The sequence below is a fragment of the Herpailurus yagouaroundi genome, unplaced genomic scaffold (assembly GCF_014898765.1).
Source record: "Herpailurus yagouaroundi ecotype Mexico unplaced genomic scaffold, PumYag 77, whole genome shotgun sequence".
Lineage (NCBI taxonomy): Eukaryota > Metazoa > Chordata > Mammalia > Carnivora > Felidae > Herpailurus > Herpailurus yagouaroundi.
Genome location: NW_024412388.1, coordinates 66771185 through 66785843, shown reverse-complemented (window position 1 = coordinate 66785843; position 14659 = coordinate 66771185). Strand labels below are relative to the sequence as shown.

At 38.0% G+C, this 14659-nt stretch overlaps 1 protein-coding gene across 5 annotated transcripts in view; it reads left to right on the top strand.

The window, feature by feature from the left end:
- The first annotated feature begins 360 nt into the window (after positions 1–360).
- ADGRL4 (adhesion G protein-coupled receptor L4) overlaps positions 361–14659 on the top strand; it is a 110012-nt gene continuing 95713 nt past the window's right edge. For 2 of the 5 annotated variants that reach the window (XM_040470743.1, XM_040470742.1), the window contains exons 1-2: positions 361–801; positions 2204–2353. In XM_040470743.1, the coding sequence (XP_040326677.1) occupies positions 552–801; positions 2204–2353 (400 nt within the window). In that variant the 5' untranslated portion in view covers positions 361–551. The remainder of the gene's footprint in view (positions 802–2203; positions 2354–14659) is intronic. The other 3 variants (XM_040470741.1, XM_040470739.1, XM_040470740.1) reach the window with 3 other exon arrangements.

Here is a 14659-nt window from a genome sequence, read left to right as displayed (position 1 = left end):
CCCAGCTGTGTAAAGGAAAAATAGCTTGTCTTGATGGCACAAATTTCAGTCACTTCTTTTCTTTAAATCAACGCTATTGAGGTATAATTTACACACAAGAAGATGCACCAACTTGATGAGTTCCAACAAATGCGTGGACTTTTGAAACTGTTTTTTTGTTTGTCTGCTTGTTCTTTGCTCAGTCATCCGAAGCCGAATCTTCACCTGTAGACAAGGTATCCTTCTGCCCTCCGAAACCCTGAGTCCCAACAAGGTGAGGACTCGGCACTGGCCAGGAGTGTCCCATTGTCGGGAGCCAGGGCTCAGCCTACCTGCGAAGGCTTCATGGAAATGTGCTCGTGAACAAAAGAACGCTGTGTCCGGGAACTTCGGAAGTACCCCTTCGACCTTTGCGGTCCTGGATGCTCTCCCGGGAGGGACACTCCGTGGGCGGCCCCCTTGTTTTGGCTACCGAGCTGGGGGGTTGAGGGAGGCCCTCTGGACGCTGAGCCCGGGGGCACAATGATCCCTCCAAGGGTCAGCAAGAGTGCTCGGCGGTCAAGAGGCCGGGGATGGAGGTCAGGGTGGCGTGGAGCAACCGGCCGGGGGCCGGACGTGACCGGCAGACTCAGGGCTTGACCCACAGTCTCACACAAAAGAGGCCGGAAAGTGTCCGGAGGAAGCGGCGCGTCACGGGGGACGGAGCCGGGACCCTGCCGCGGCCGCCCAGCTGCGTCCCGGGGACACGGCCCGCACACCCAGCCGCACTGCCGCCACCGCCTGCATCGCGGCCGCCGCCAATGAAACTCCTCCCGCTCCTAGGTGAGTGCCCAGCGAGGTCGCGGAGGGGCCGGGGCTTGCGGGGAAGGGGATTTTTCCGAGGTGGAACTCGTGTGCCAAGCGGATTTGGCCCGGGTTCCAAGAATGGACGGCGGCGGTACTTCTCAGGATGTTTTTTCTCCTTGGCCTTTCAACTCTGGAATTGGATATGCAGGGCCCAGGGCCCAAGTCACCTTTTTATTCCTGAATACAAAGTCCGCAAAATCCCCAATGTCTCCTTTGACCTTTTTTTTTTTTTTTTTTTTTTTTTTTTTTTTTCTGATCTCCCCTCAAGAAATTTGGGAAATCCAACCCGGTAACGCTTGTGGGAGGCTTCCTGGCATTTTAAGGGGACTGCCAGCCTGGACTTTGGGTTCATTTAAAATACCATTTGGATGATGCTGTGCAGAAGGGTTATAAATCACATCTTTGCAGCTGAATTAATTCTGGTTTAGACAGTATATCCAGCCCTATGTGAGGCCGAGATTTAGAATCAAATGTTAACACTCTCTTGTTACCAGATAAGGACAGTTTATCTCAGATGACTGTTCTGAGAACAATGATTTGCATGGCTCCTGACTGTCCATCCTCAAGCAGGTGTGACTTCAGAAGACCTGGGACAACAATAAAAAAGGATGGGCCCATGCTTTTCCTTATCGTTTCCTAACAGCCCACAAAATACCATTTCCAACTTTGTTTTCAATTACTGCGAAATAAAGCCTCGTTCTCTTTTCTGCTTCATTTTATTGGTTGTGTTTGTATGGTGTCCGTTCCCAGAAGTTCAATCTTTGACCAATATGTTGAGTTTATCTTAAATTCTCCTACTGGGGGAACATGTAGCATAAATTTTACTATGGAAAAGGCAGAATTTAAAAGAAAATTAGACTACAGAAAAAAACAATAATTGCACTTGTCCTCCTGATGTTATGATATGTTGCTCTTCATCATACAAATTACAGAGATTTGAATTTGATAAGACCCAGACCATCAAGTCACCTTGATCTCTGCACAGAATCATTCGCAGAGGCGAGAAATCACTTTACAATCATGCAATCCCCTTTAACAATATTTCGTCTCAGAACCAAGAGTCCGGTGATCTAGGAATACTCTTTTCTGTATAGAGCTGGGTTGTTTACTACATTATAGCTTTGTTGAGATTTACTCGATAAATACTGACATTGAAGAAAGTGCTCATCTTTTTGCTTACTTGCTCTTGTGCTGTTAGTTAGCTAAATACTCTCTTGGGAAATTCTCCTAATCCATTTATCTAGATGGAAAGAAAGAAGGGTTTTTGTGTTTAATATAGTATGACTCAACAATGGGGGGGGCAGGGGAGAGACTTTTCTTTCTCTTTCTTTTCTTTCTTCCTTTTTTTTGAAAAGGTATATTTCTCTATTTTCCGTAGTGGGTTTTTCCACTTTGCTGAATTGTTCCTACACTCAGAACTGCACCAAGACACCTTGTCTTCCAAATGCAAAATGTGAAATACGAAATGGAATTGAAGCCTGTTACTGCAACATGGGATTTTCAGGAAATGGTGTCACAATTTGTGAAGGTAAACAACTTTTATTACCTCTTTTGGGTTTTTTGGTAAGATTAAATTCTGATACGATTGTTTTTCCCTTGTCCAGAAATTAAGTGTTTTACATTAATCTGTATGATTTCAAGCTATTGATAAAAAAAAAGCTTAATTAACTAAACAAGTTTGAAGGTCCCACTTGAAAATGTATATTTGATTATTGATTTTTGAGCAGTCCAGGTATATCTTATTTTTGGTGTAACTATTGAACATTGTGCTTGAACTTAAGCTGGAAAACTAAGTTGCAGAGAGCAGAGTCAATACCTTTGGAAAGGAAAGAACACAGAGTTCATGAAGTCCAGGCTATATGGATATGTGTTGCCTTCGGGTACCTTCTTTACTACCTGACTACTTAAATTTGAGGATAATATTAAGAGATTCAAGTGTTTTGCCTGTATATCCTGCATGATACCCTGGAGAGAGAGAGAGAGAGAGAGAGAGAGAGAGAGAGAGAGAGAGAATTTTGAAAATGTATTCTTTTCTGAAAAAGTAGATCTCACTTATAGAACTTGAGGCTACAATCCAGAGCAAGAATGGTAGAAAAGGTCCTAGCAGGGTGCAATTCAGCCCACTGATTTGATAAACAAGACCTTGTCCGAAAATCATATTTCAGTGACTTCTTGTCTGTGGTTTCAACCGCCACTCTTTCTCTTCCTTCAAGCCTCACTCTATCCTTCTTCTCTCTTTCATGTTTAGGAGAATCTAGTTTTAACTGGGTCAATGGAAAAACATTCTGTGTATTAGAGAGAGAAGCAGTTCCAAGTCATATAAATTAGTTTTAAAATATAATTAAATGACAACTTCAAATTAGAACTATGTGGTATTATACTCCTAAATGTATTTAAGATAACATGGACTTTTTCTAATTAAGCCAAGATATTGTACATTGTTAATATTGCATGTGTTTGCTTATAGCGTAAACAAGTTGTATCTCGTGATTCAATTTGATAGGCTCTTAAAAAAAGATTAAATATGCAGTTCTTAGTAAGACCAGACCTCATCATAATTAGTTTAATGTTTAAAAAATGTAGAGCAAAGCTACAGTTGCTTAATGGTGCATTAGATCAGGCATTTCTGCTTGTACATACAGCCAGGATTTGTAATATACTATTCCACAAGCACTACGAAATGCTTTCTATAAATAATCTTAGATTTTTACTGTGTATTTAATTGAATGGCATTATAGCAAGTTGATAGTCGAGTGACCTTCAAAATATTGCATCGAATATATTAGTGTGCTTTTCCACTAATCATTACAAATTGCACTATGATACTTCATAAGTGGTGTTGCCTTTTTGTTATTTAGATTCTTTTCAACTGTCATGATTACCATCATTAACATCAATAATTTTTCACAATTTGGACCTTCAGTAGCTAACCAGATCATAATCATCTTTTTAATGTTTTTTTAACACATCTTCCATTATCCAATGCACTCTTCCTCCCCAACCACCCCCACCCCCCCGCCCTGCTGCCTCAGTCAATAGCCAGCTGAAGGGCAGAAAAAACTTTTTGTTGGAAAAAAAAAAAATACCGCAAGATCTTTTGGCCTGTAATTTCTTTTCACACAGAACAGAATTTGTAATGGCACTTTTTTTTCAACTTCTTTTTAACAAATCCCTCATTTAAAGAATGTTATAAATTCACTTCTCTTAGGGATACAGGAGTACTGATGCATAGGGGCACTTGTACCCCAATGTTTATAGCAGCATTCTCAACAATAGCCAAATTATGGAAAGAGCCTAAATGTCCATCGACTGATGAATGGATAAAAAAAGTGTGGTTTATATACACAATGGAATACTACGTGGCAACGAGAAAGAATGAAATATGGCCCTTTGTAGCAACATGGATAGAACTGGAGAGTGTTATGCTAAGTGAAATAAGCCATACAGAGAAAGACAGATACCATATGGTTTCACTCTTATGTGGATCCTGAGGAACTTAACAGACATCCATGGGGGAGGGGAAGGGAAAAAAAAAAAGAGGTTAGAGTGGAAGAGAGCCAAAGCATAAGAGACTCTTAAAAACTGAGAACAAACTGAGGGTTGATTGGGGGTGGGAGGGAGGGGAGAGTGGGTGATGGGTATTGAGGAGGGCACCTTTTGGGTTGAGCACTGGGTGTTGTATGGAAACCAATTTGACAATAAACTTCATATATTGGAAAAAAATTAAAATAAAAAAATAAAATAAATAAATTCACTTGTCTTAATATTCACTATGTGAGGCTTATAATGTCCTCTTAAAACTGTTCAAACAGTGGTTTGCACCTTTTATTAATTCATTGGTAGATTCTTGAAATGTATTTCAGTAAGTATATTTAACATGTGTTTTAGAGTTAAAACACTATGTTCTCAACCGCTGAATTGTCTAGATTATATATTGGGTTTGAACTGTTGGCTTTCTTCATCTGTGAAGAGATTTCCCACTTTTCCTATCTTTCTCTAAAATTGGTATTAGGTCAATAAGAAATGACCAGGCAACAGTTTTGTTATAAAGGATGGCTACTTCTTGAAGAGTGAAAGTAAATTTCTTTTTGGTATCATTACCATCATCTTCCTCATCTCCATCCAATTTGGCTCCCTCAGAGACCTGTCAAATAAATGTTATGGTAGTAACCAGACCTCACTTAAATGAACTCTGTTGCAAGAACTAGTTTTAAACAAGTCATTTAGAATTTGGATAACCTAGTCCCATAGAAACAAGTGTTGTTTTTTTTTTTTTTTTTTTTGTTGTTTATTCATTTTTGAGAATCTGAGAGAGACAGAGCATGAGCGGGGAAGGGGCAGAGAGAGAGGGAGACACAGAATCCGAAGCAGGCTCCGGGCTCTAAGCTGTCAGCACAGAGCCTGACACGGGGCTCGAACTCACAAACGTTGAGATCATGACCTGAGCCAAAGTCGGACGCTCAACCGACTGAGCCACCCAGGTGCCCTGAAACAAGTTTTAATACTAGTGACTTTATTTCATTTAATCATCTTTTTATTGAACAATTATTTATTGAATATTTTCATTGTCATCATTATCATTATCACCATCACATCAAGATAGCTAATATCAGAGATATTAATTAGCACAACACTTTCATCTGTTGTTATTCTCATTTTATCTATAAAAAAGTAGAATCTTAGAAAAGTTAAGTGAATATCACAAGTGATAACAACAAATAAGTAATAGAGCTGAGATTTCAGCCTAAGTCTGTTTCCAGAGCCTGTACTCTTACTCACTATGTTTGCCATAAGACCTCTACTTAACAAGTACTGCTATGCCCTTGGATTAAAGTAATAGATAAGGAATTGGCCTTGATTTCCAGGATATCTAGGGACAGCTTCAGAACTATATTAATGACTTGATGCAGTGTTATAAAATATGCAAATACAGGTAAATTTGAGATATGTAATCAACTGCAGGGTAGCTTTCCAAGTGGGGGTGACATTTAAGCTGAGAATCAAAGAATAAATAGGATTCATTAAGATTGACAAAGTGACAAAGCCAGGCAAAATGAATCAGCAGTAACAAAGGCCTAGAAGTTGAACATGTGTAGTATGTTTTAGGGAGCCCCAAGTATTTCATTCTGGATGTATATATCACAGGGCATATTAACTGAGGGGGTCAGTGAGAATAAGTGTGGGTGTCAAGATATGGACTTTTTTCTCTTAACAAAAAAAGAGCCATTGACAAGTATTAAGTAGCTAAGTTACATGATAAATAGTGTATATTAGAAAGATGACCCCATTCGGTAGAATAAGAATGAATTAGCAAAGGTCAACCCAACCTATACAAACAGTAGTACTGGGATGCCTGAGTGGCTCAGTTGGTTAAGCCTCCAACTCTTGATTTCAGCCCAGGTCAAGATCCCAGAGTCATGGGATTGAGCCCTGAGTTGGGCTCCCTGCTCCTGCTTGTTCTTTCTCTTTCTCAAAAAAAAAAAAAAAAAAAAATATATATATATATATATATATATATATAATAATAATAAAAATAATAATAAAAGAAAAGAAAAAAGAAAAAATCCAATAGTACTTTGTACAATTCTTATAGTTTATGTCACTTCTATCCAATGTATCTTAATTTTCATAAGCTTTTGAAAAAAATGTATGGATGCTGTCTTTTATTTACAAACACCATTTTGAATGGTTATAACTAGTTTGTTAAGCTCAGTGCTATAGCTTTTTGCATATGAGAGAAGCAGGACTCTGAAGCTTAAGTGAGTTTCCCAGTGTCCCAAGGCTACAGTGACAAAGCTAGGACTCAAACCCTGGAGATCTCAACCTTCTCTAGATTACCAAAAATGTCACTAGTATTACTAATCAGCTGGTGTAATTAGATTAGTGTAGTACAGCTTTTTAAATCAAACAGGTAAAACAGTATCATTTGAATAGGAATTATTTATTTTCGACAACCTTACTGAGGTATTAACATGAATTTATTTACACACTTATCTTTATGCTGACAATGAGTGTATTTTAAGGCAGAAGCTGGAGCAGTGTAGAAATTTGGGGATATATTTAATGGCTTTTGAAATTGTTGATGATATTTCCCGAAAATTTAGGATTATTTTAGTCTTTTAAACAAATATTGTTGCTATATGTTTTGCTTCTAAGCACAGTGTTGGTTACTCTCTGGAACACAGTCATAAATCTAAAAAGTGAGACATCCATCTCCCCTCAGTAATTTGGAAGGTTGGAAAAGTTGAAAGAATCACTGTATACGTACAAAACATGATATTGCTTGATTTGAAATAAACTGAGCTGGGAGAGGTAAGAAGCAAGAGCAAGGGGAAGGATGCAGTACAGTGCTGTTTGGGTGTGGGCGTCAGGAAGAAGGAAGTAGACTTTCTTTTCCTACTCACGTCTGAACTCAGTAAGTGGTGCTGTGTTTGGGGAAATTTCATGGAGTCAGAATGGGTAAGAAAAGAGTTGCCCCAGATGAGGATAAGAAAGGTCAGGAAAGATATAATTGACAGCGTGTATGCATGTATAAAAATCTTTCATAGCTTGGGACATGCTTGTTATGAATAACATTGCAAGCACTTTATAAGAAATAATGAAGTCTCAGTGCCTGCACTCAGGGAGACATACTCTATGCTTAAAAAACAGTTTTCTTCATTATCTAATAGCCATATATATGCTTGCAAAATTCAGCTGGGAGAAGATCATAATAAACTAAAGAGCCTTGTGACCATAGTAAATGTAGAGAGAACAGTGTCGCAATAGTTATCTAAGAGTTTGGAAGAAGAAATGGTCTGCGCGTTCTGAATGTGGGAGAAATATCCATTAGAATAATCTGCTAGCATCATTCTGCCCAGGCTACAATATAAGTACCAAGGACATGTAATTTTCTTTCATAATAGCTTGTTTTTTAGTAATGAAAGGATGCTTATCAAAATGGGCAAACCGAATGTCATCAGAACAGATGCAAAGCATACAAAATGTGTGCATGTGTTTGTACATCGTGTATCACCAGTTGCCACAGATATACTATCTAAACTATCTCCTACAAAAAATAACTGCAGTTTTAAATATTTAACAGAAGACAGTTTGGTAATTTCCATAATAGACACGTGATCAGCAAAACTTAAATGATGCAAGTCCTCTTTTTCCTTTTCCTTTAAAAAATAATTCTATTTTTAGTGGGGCACCTGGGTGGCTCTGTCAATTAAGCATCTGCCTCTTGATTTTGGCTCAGGTCATGGTCTCAGGTTTTGTGAGATCAATCCCCATCTGACAGCATGGAGTCTGCTTGGGATTCTTCTCCCTCTCTGCCCCTCCCCCGCTCAGGAGGGGGTGCACGCACACTGCAGGCTCTCTCAAAATAAATTAAAGAATTAAAAATTAAAATAGAATATAAGCTTAAGGAAAGTGTTAAAATGGTTTATGCTTTTATTTTTTTCTTCCTATGTGTTGAAGGAATTTGTCATCTTATGAAGTGGATATTTTTGAGGAAATTCCACCTAATTATTGTGGTAGAGTTTGTTCTCTCTAATGTGTAACCTCTTCTTGTCAACACACGAAAGAGGTCATACTTCTAGTACAAGGAAAAGGATTTCTGGAATTGGCAAAGGCACTTTATTTATTTGGAGGAAGTTCATGAAAATCACGCATCCTGGAATGTAAGCCTTGGGTTAATTTAGACTGTCATTTCTTAAATAGGTTACATTTCCATTCAGTACAAGACATCCCAAGGAAATATGTACTTCACTTTAAATACATCTGATACATGACTGTCTAGAAGCACATTAGAGTTCCTACTTTTTCAAGTTTGTATTCATAGTCATGTACCTAAGACGATCATCTGGAGTATGTAAAAATGCATTTGTTTTACCAAAAAATAAAAACTTTGCTTCCTCAATACTTTTTATTAGTATATCACATATGAAGGAAAAGGAATCTTGGAGTTATCTCACTTTCTTCCATCTAGAACCTCCAGTTGATTGTTCAAATATTATTTAAATATTATGTATAAATCAGGAGCCGCCTCCCTCTAGGGATTGCAATAAGAAGGAGAGAAAGAGGGAGAGGGAGGGAAATGAAGGCAGGGACAATGAAAGTGCTGGTCCTGGCTGCTATTTGTGCCATTTGAGTTTTGTTGATAAGCTGCACAATTTTATAAATAAACACTTATCTCATCTGACTTGACAATGTCATTTGTGCAGGCTGTTTCAGAAATCATTTTTTTAAATCATCCTGTTTCATGTTTATTGCACAGGATAATTATCAGAATTAATGAGATAACAAACTAAGAAATATTTTGAGATCTTAAAAGAGGTTTTAATATGAACATATGATTTTGGGTTTTTTCAAGTAATTTATACTGAAATATCATGACAAGTTTTCTTCATGTAAAAATCTCTTTGATTTGTAATCATTTTAATCTTTTATTTATTTATTTATTTATTTATTTATTTATTTATTTATGAGAGAGAGAGAGAGAGAGAGAGAGCACATGGGCATGAGTTGGGGAGGGGCAGAGGGGAAGGGAGAGAGAATCCCAAGCAGGTTGCTCACTGACAGGGCACAGCTTGATGCAGGGCTAGGTCCCATGAACCATGAGATCATAACCTGAGCCAAAATCGAGAGGTGGACACTTAACTAACTGAGTCACCCAGACACCCTGTAATCATTTTAAATCAGTATTATGTAGGTGGATTTATTGCATATTTAGAATCAGAAAAGTAATATCAGCATAGAGAATTAGCAATAAACACATTGCTTCTTAGTTCTTTTAAACAATCACAAAGAGTTGTTCAAAATTCTGAGTTAAATCATTTCTAAATAAGACTTACCATCTGATTTGACATTATTAGTGTCCTGATTTTTTTTTCTAAGTTAAGACTGCCATTTTTGTTTTTTGTTCCAGGCTAAAACATCAGTTCACAAAGTATGTATATATCTATGTATAAGTGTGTGTGTGTCTGTGTGTGTGTGTGTGTGTGTGTGTGTGCGCCCTATGATATGTGCTGATGCTAAGGCATCAATAAAAATGGAAATGGATATTGTTTTTCTAGAATTAGTGTTCATTTTGCATGCAGAGTGAACATGGCAGCTATACCATCTTATACTCTCTGTTCAGCCATATCTTTAGGAACTGCTAGGAAATGAAAATTAAATGGAAATTGTGCTCTCAATGTGGAATTTTCATACATTTTAATCCTCTGTGCTTTTCAAGAAAACTACTGGTAGAAATAAAAACAAGGGGCGCCTGGGTGGCGCAGTCGGTTAAGCGTCCGACTTCAGCCAGGTCACGATCTCGCGGTCCGTGAGTTCGAGCCCCGCGTCGGGCTCTGGGCTGACAGCTCAGAGCCTGGAGCCTGTTTCGGATTCTGTGTCTCCCTCTCTCTCTGCCCCTCCCCCGTTCATGCTCTGTCTCTCTCTGTCCCAAAAATAAATAAATGTTGAAAAAAAATTAAAAAAAAAAAAAAAAGAAATAAAAACAAAAGGATCATAGGGATAGCACTTTCAATTCCATGAAGTAACTCACGAGTTCCAGTTTTTCTGCTTTGTTTACTGTAGCTCTGATCTTTTGTCAGCATTTTAAGATCGCAAACTTTATTCTGCTAAATTGATACTTCCTGTGTCCTGGGGCGTGTCAGTTATCTACAGGCCCAGCTTTATAGGACATCAGCATACTTTACAGCCAACTCCTGCTTATTTCAGAAGCAAATTTTCCAGTCTCCTGATTATCCATTTTTCCATTATTTCTTTTTCCGTATTTAGACTTTTTTCATGCTTAAAGAAGTAACTTTCATATTTACAGTTTACTTACAAAAAGAGTAATAATATTGATGTTGATTTTAGTGCTTTCTGTGAGCTAAATGCTGCTTTAAGCACTTTACATGAATTTATAAATTTAATCCTCATAACAACTCTTTGAAATGAGGTCTAGTATTACCCTCAATTTATAGATTAAATAATTTTCCAGTGAAAGCACATTCAAACTATTGCTTTATATAATTTTCAAGCTACTCTGTGAAGTAAGTCTGCAAATAAGAAAACTGAATCTCCCTGAGACATAAATGAATTATTTTGGTTGTTGCCCCCACCTTGAATCTGCTTTTTACCCACTACGTTATCAAAGAAATTGATTAAAAACAAAAAAGTATGAGGTGTATATACTTAAGATACCTTAGGAATAAGTGCAGGCAAGCTAAAACTATTTACAAGTTTCAATATCTTGATGAAACTCATAGATCAGATAAAGTTGTTCAACTCCTGTTCATCGACCTCCTTAAAACCCAGTGTATTGACAACACAACCAGTGAGATTGGGGTGAGGAGGATGGGCACGGGAATCTTATAAATTAGGAGTGAACTTCTCAAAGCAGAATCAGAGCAGGCTTCTGCAAAAATGGCAGCTCTTCCTTGTGGTGATATCCTATACCTTTCCCAGAAAGGAAGTGTCAGTCTCGGTGACTGGTTTAGTTAGATGTGATCTTCCAAAGGTTACCCTGATTGGGCTCCTTATTCCCCGTTGGCATTTGAGCCCAAATAAAGCCAAGAAAAAAATCTCTTAAAGGGAACTCTGGCATCCGCCTGAAAGGAATTGTTGAGAGTAAAAATTGAGGTCACCTTTCTGCCTATACCCCATCTGTGCCACCAGGAATAATTCTTAGAGATTGCTCTGCCCCTCCACCCACAGGTATAGGGAATTCTGAACTGTCTTGTATGTACTAAGGAGGTTGTAATGGCTGGCAGGCAAAACCTGGGCCAAGCTACCTGAGATAATCAACATTGCTCTCTAAAAACCTGAGGATCATTTAAGAATAAGCAGTCACTGGAGAAGAGCCAGTAAGACGAAGCACAAAGTTGAATAAATAGAACAATCGGCCTGGAAAATGATACTGTTAGGAAGAGAAAAGAGGTTGAAGGGAAAAGTCTAGCTTATATCTTCAAAGAGATTCTGAAAAAGTTTGCATTCAAACAAACAAAAACAAGTAGAATAGGCTTCTGTGTACAGAAAAATTATCATACCACAAAAAATTTTCTTCTTCTACATGTCTTTAAACCTTTGTGCTGCTCAATTCCTCCTACCTTTATCCCCTGTTTTTGCTCTCATTTTGTAGCAAGAGGCATCAAGACAATAGCTGTAATTGTCAGGAATGAAAGCCAATGTTTAAAAGTCACCAGAAGATTGAGAGCATAGTCTCCATTCCTGGGTTTCCACCCCTACCAAGATGATCACACAAGGAACAGGGAGGTTATAAATATCAAATGTATTAACAAATCAGTGGAAGATACATCAGGACTCAAGAAGTGAAGATATTCTGAGCCTATCAGCTCAACACAATCATCCTTTTTATAACACAATTTCATCCTTTTGTGATCTTTTCCTTCATCTGTGCCAAAACCTCTCCCAAATTCTTCCCATGCTTTATCGCAACGTGAAACTAGGTAGCCAATGTGTTTTCTGATCCTAATTGCCTAATGTGGTTTTCACATTATAATGTCATTAATATAGCGATGGAACCCCTATGCAGTCTCACTATATTGTCTGTTTTCCCAAGTGATTTCCTGAATTCACCTGCTCATGCTTTTGATGGTTCCTGCCAGACACACCTAATGTATTTTTCTCCTCCAATAAAATATATTTATCATTTAATCAATATTAGTCCCAAGTTGAATTGATAATGTATAGTAGTAAAAAAGTGGTAAAAAATAACCCAGGAATTGCAGAACTAAAGTTAAGACAAAATTATGAGAACAGAGAAACAGGACTAGACATGGAGAAACTAACATCCATGTAATAGAAGTCTTACTGAAGAAAGGATAAGACAAACTTAGCAAAGGAAATAATAAAAGGTCTGACAATTTCCCAGAGCTTAAGACACACATGAGTCTTTAATTAAAAGAGCCCTCTAATCCAACCTATCTTCTACAAAATATGTTTATGCCTTCACTTCTCAGTTTATTGCCTATTGAAGCCTTCTCAGCTTCGATGTCTATTGATTGATATCCTGCTATAAAAGAGGAGTATCATTTACTTCACATTGTCACTTTTATTCATACATTCAAGTTGTTACCTTCATGTCCTTAAATAATAATGGAAATACTGGCTATCGGGCTACTCCATTCCTGGAGCCTAGGGTGAGGACCTCTTCAGATCATAGGGACAGAGAGAGAAAGGACTTTAGGGTGGCTGTGGCCATCAGGAGAGTGAATAGATGAGCTAAGCAGCCTAAAAATGTAGATGCCTACTACAGGAGAAGTTTTTGTCAAACTCTTGAGCCTCATTTCTTTGTTAGTCTACTTTCATTTAACCCCTACTTCATTTCATCACTTTTCTGAGACTTATTGTAGCCCTAACAAGGGAGTGAGAGTATATTTAAAAGTCCTGTGATTTTAATTCTTATCTTAAAACTAATTTTTAAGTGTATTTATTATTTTCAGAGAGAGAGAGAGAGAGAGAGAGAGAGAGAGAGAGAGAGAACAAGTGGGGGAGGGGCAGAGAGAGAGGGGCAGAGAGAGAGAATCCCAAGCAGCCTCCATGCTCAACACGCCGCTCAGGGCCTGATCCCACAACCTTGAGATCATGACCTGAGCTGAAATTAAGAGTCGGACGCTTAACTGACTGGGCCACCCAGGCATGTAATTTCTAAATCAAGTAATTCTAAATCAAGAAAAGTAATTGGGCATGAAAAGTAATTTCTAAATCAAGGTCTTATTTTTCAAGTTCCCATTGTTAGATCCATCCCTTATATCCTTGTATTGCAGTAGCTAAGACCCAGCCCTATAAATTGGAGCCTTCCTGTTATGCTATGGCCTAGTAACTAGATTCTCTGATATAAATTCTAATATTGCTGTGCAGGGTTTCCAAACTTGTTTTAAATATTCTAGTCCAGTTCATCTGGGATTCTCATGATAAGTCACAAAGTGCATCTGAGCCTGTTTCTCTGTGAAATGAGCATATTTCACCAGGATCACTATCAATGTCTATTCCGGTTTTAAAATTATGTGGGTCTATTATTGTGAGACATGTATTTGAACTGTAGTTAATTCCCAGTTCAATCACTTTTGAGGTAAATAGCCTGGATTTGGGGCTTTATTTGAAACCTGAAAGTGAAACAGAGATTTTGGTCTCTTGCCTCTGAACTCAGTACACTTTTCATTGTTTTTTTTTGTTTGTTTGTTTTTTAACTCTGATCTCTGGAGCTGGCATGACCTAGGCAAGCAATGCTTTCATCTCCTCTTTCTGCTCCATTCCCTCTGACTCATGGCCATAACACATCCTGATACTCTTTCTTGCTGAGCCAGGATGTGACCTCAAATTTCCTCTCAAGACAGGTGCTACAAATGAATAGGGATTGGCACATAGGTGAAACTTATTTTCCATGTTTTCTCTGGTACCTTCCACTCTTGGAAGGAATTTCTGGACCAGTCTTCAGGAGCACTGCACTATTGCAGTGCTGAAAGGTAAGCTATTAAATATAATGCAACCAGAAAGTTAAGTACTGTAGCAGAATGATTTGAACCATTAAAAACAATCAAGAAGGCTATAAAATCTTGATTTTTATATTTGCTTTCCTATTGGAGAGGTTTAGCTACTTTTATATGTTATTGAGACTACCTCCCTTTGAATAAGATGGTGTGCATCTCCATTTTGTGGGTAAGAGGGTTGTGATTCATGTGCTTTTATAACCACCATTTAACTGACATCTGGAACAAAATGCTACAAATGGAATTTGTCTTTGTGTTGCAATTCCAAAAGTACATTGATGATTGTGTGTTTATGAATATGTGATGAGCCAGGACAGTGAGAATGGAATTGACCAGAGCAATCCTCTCAG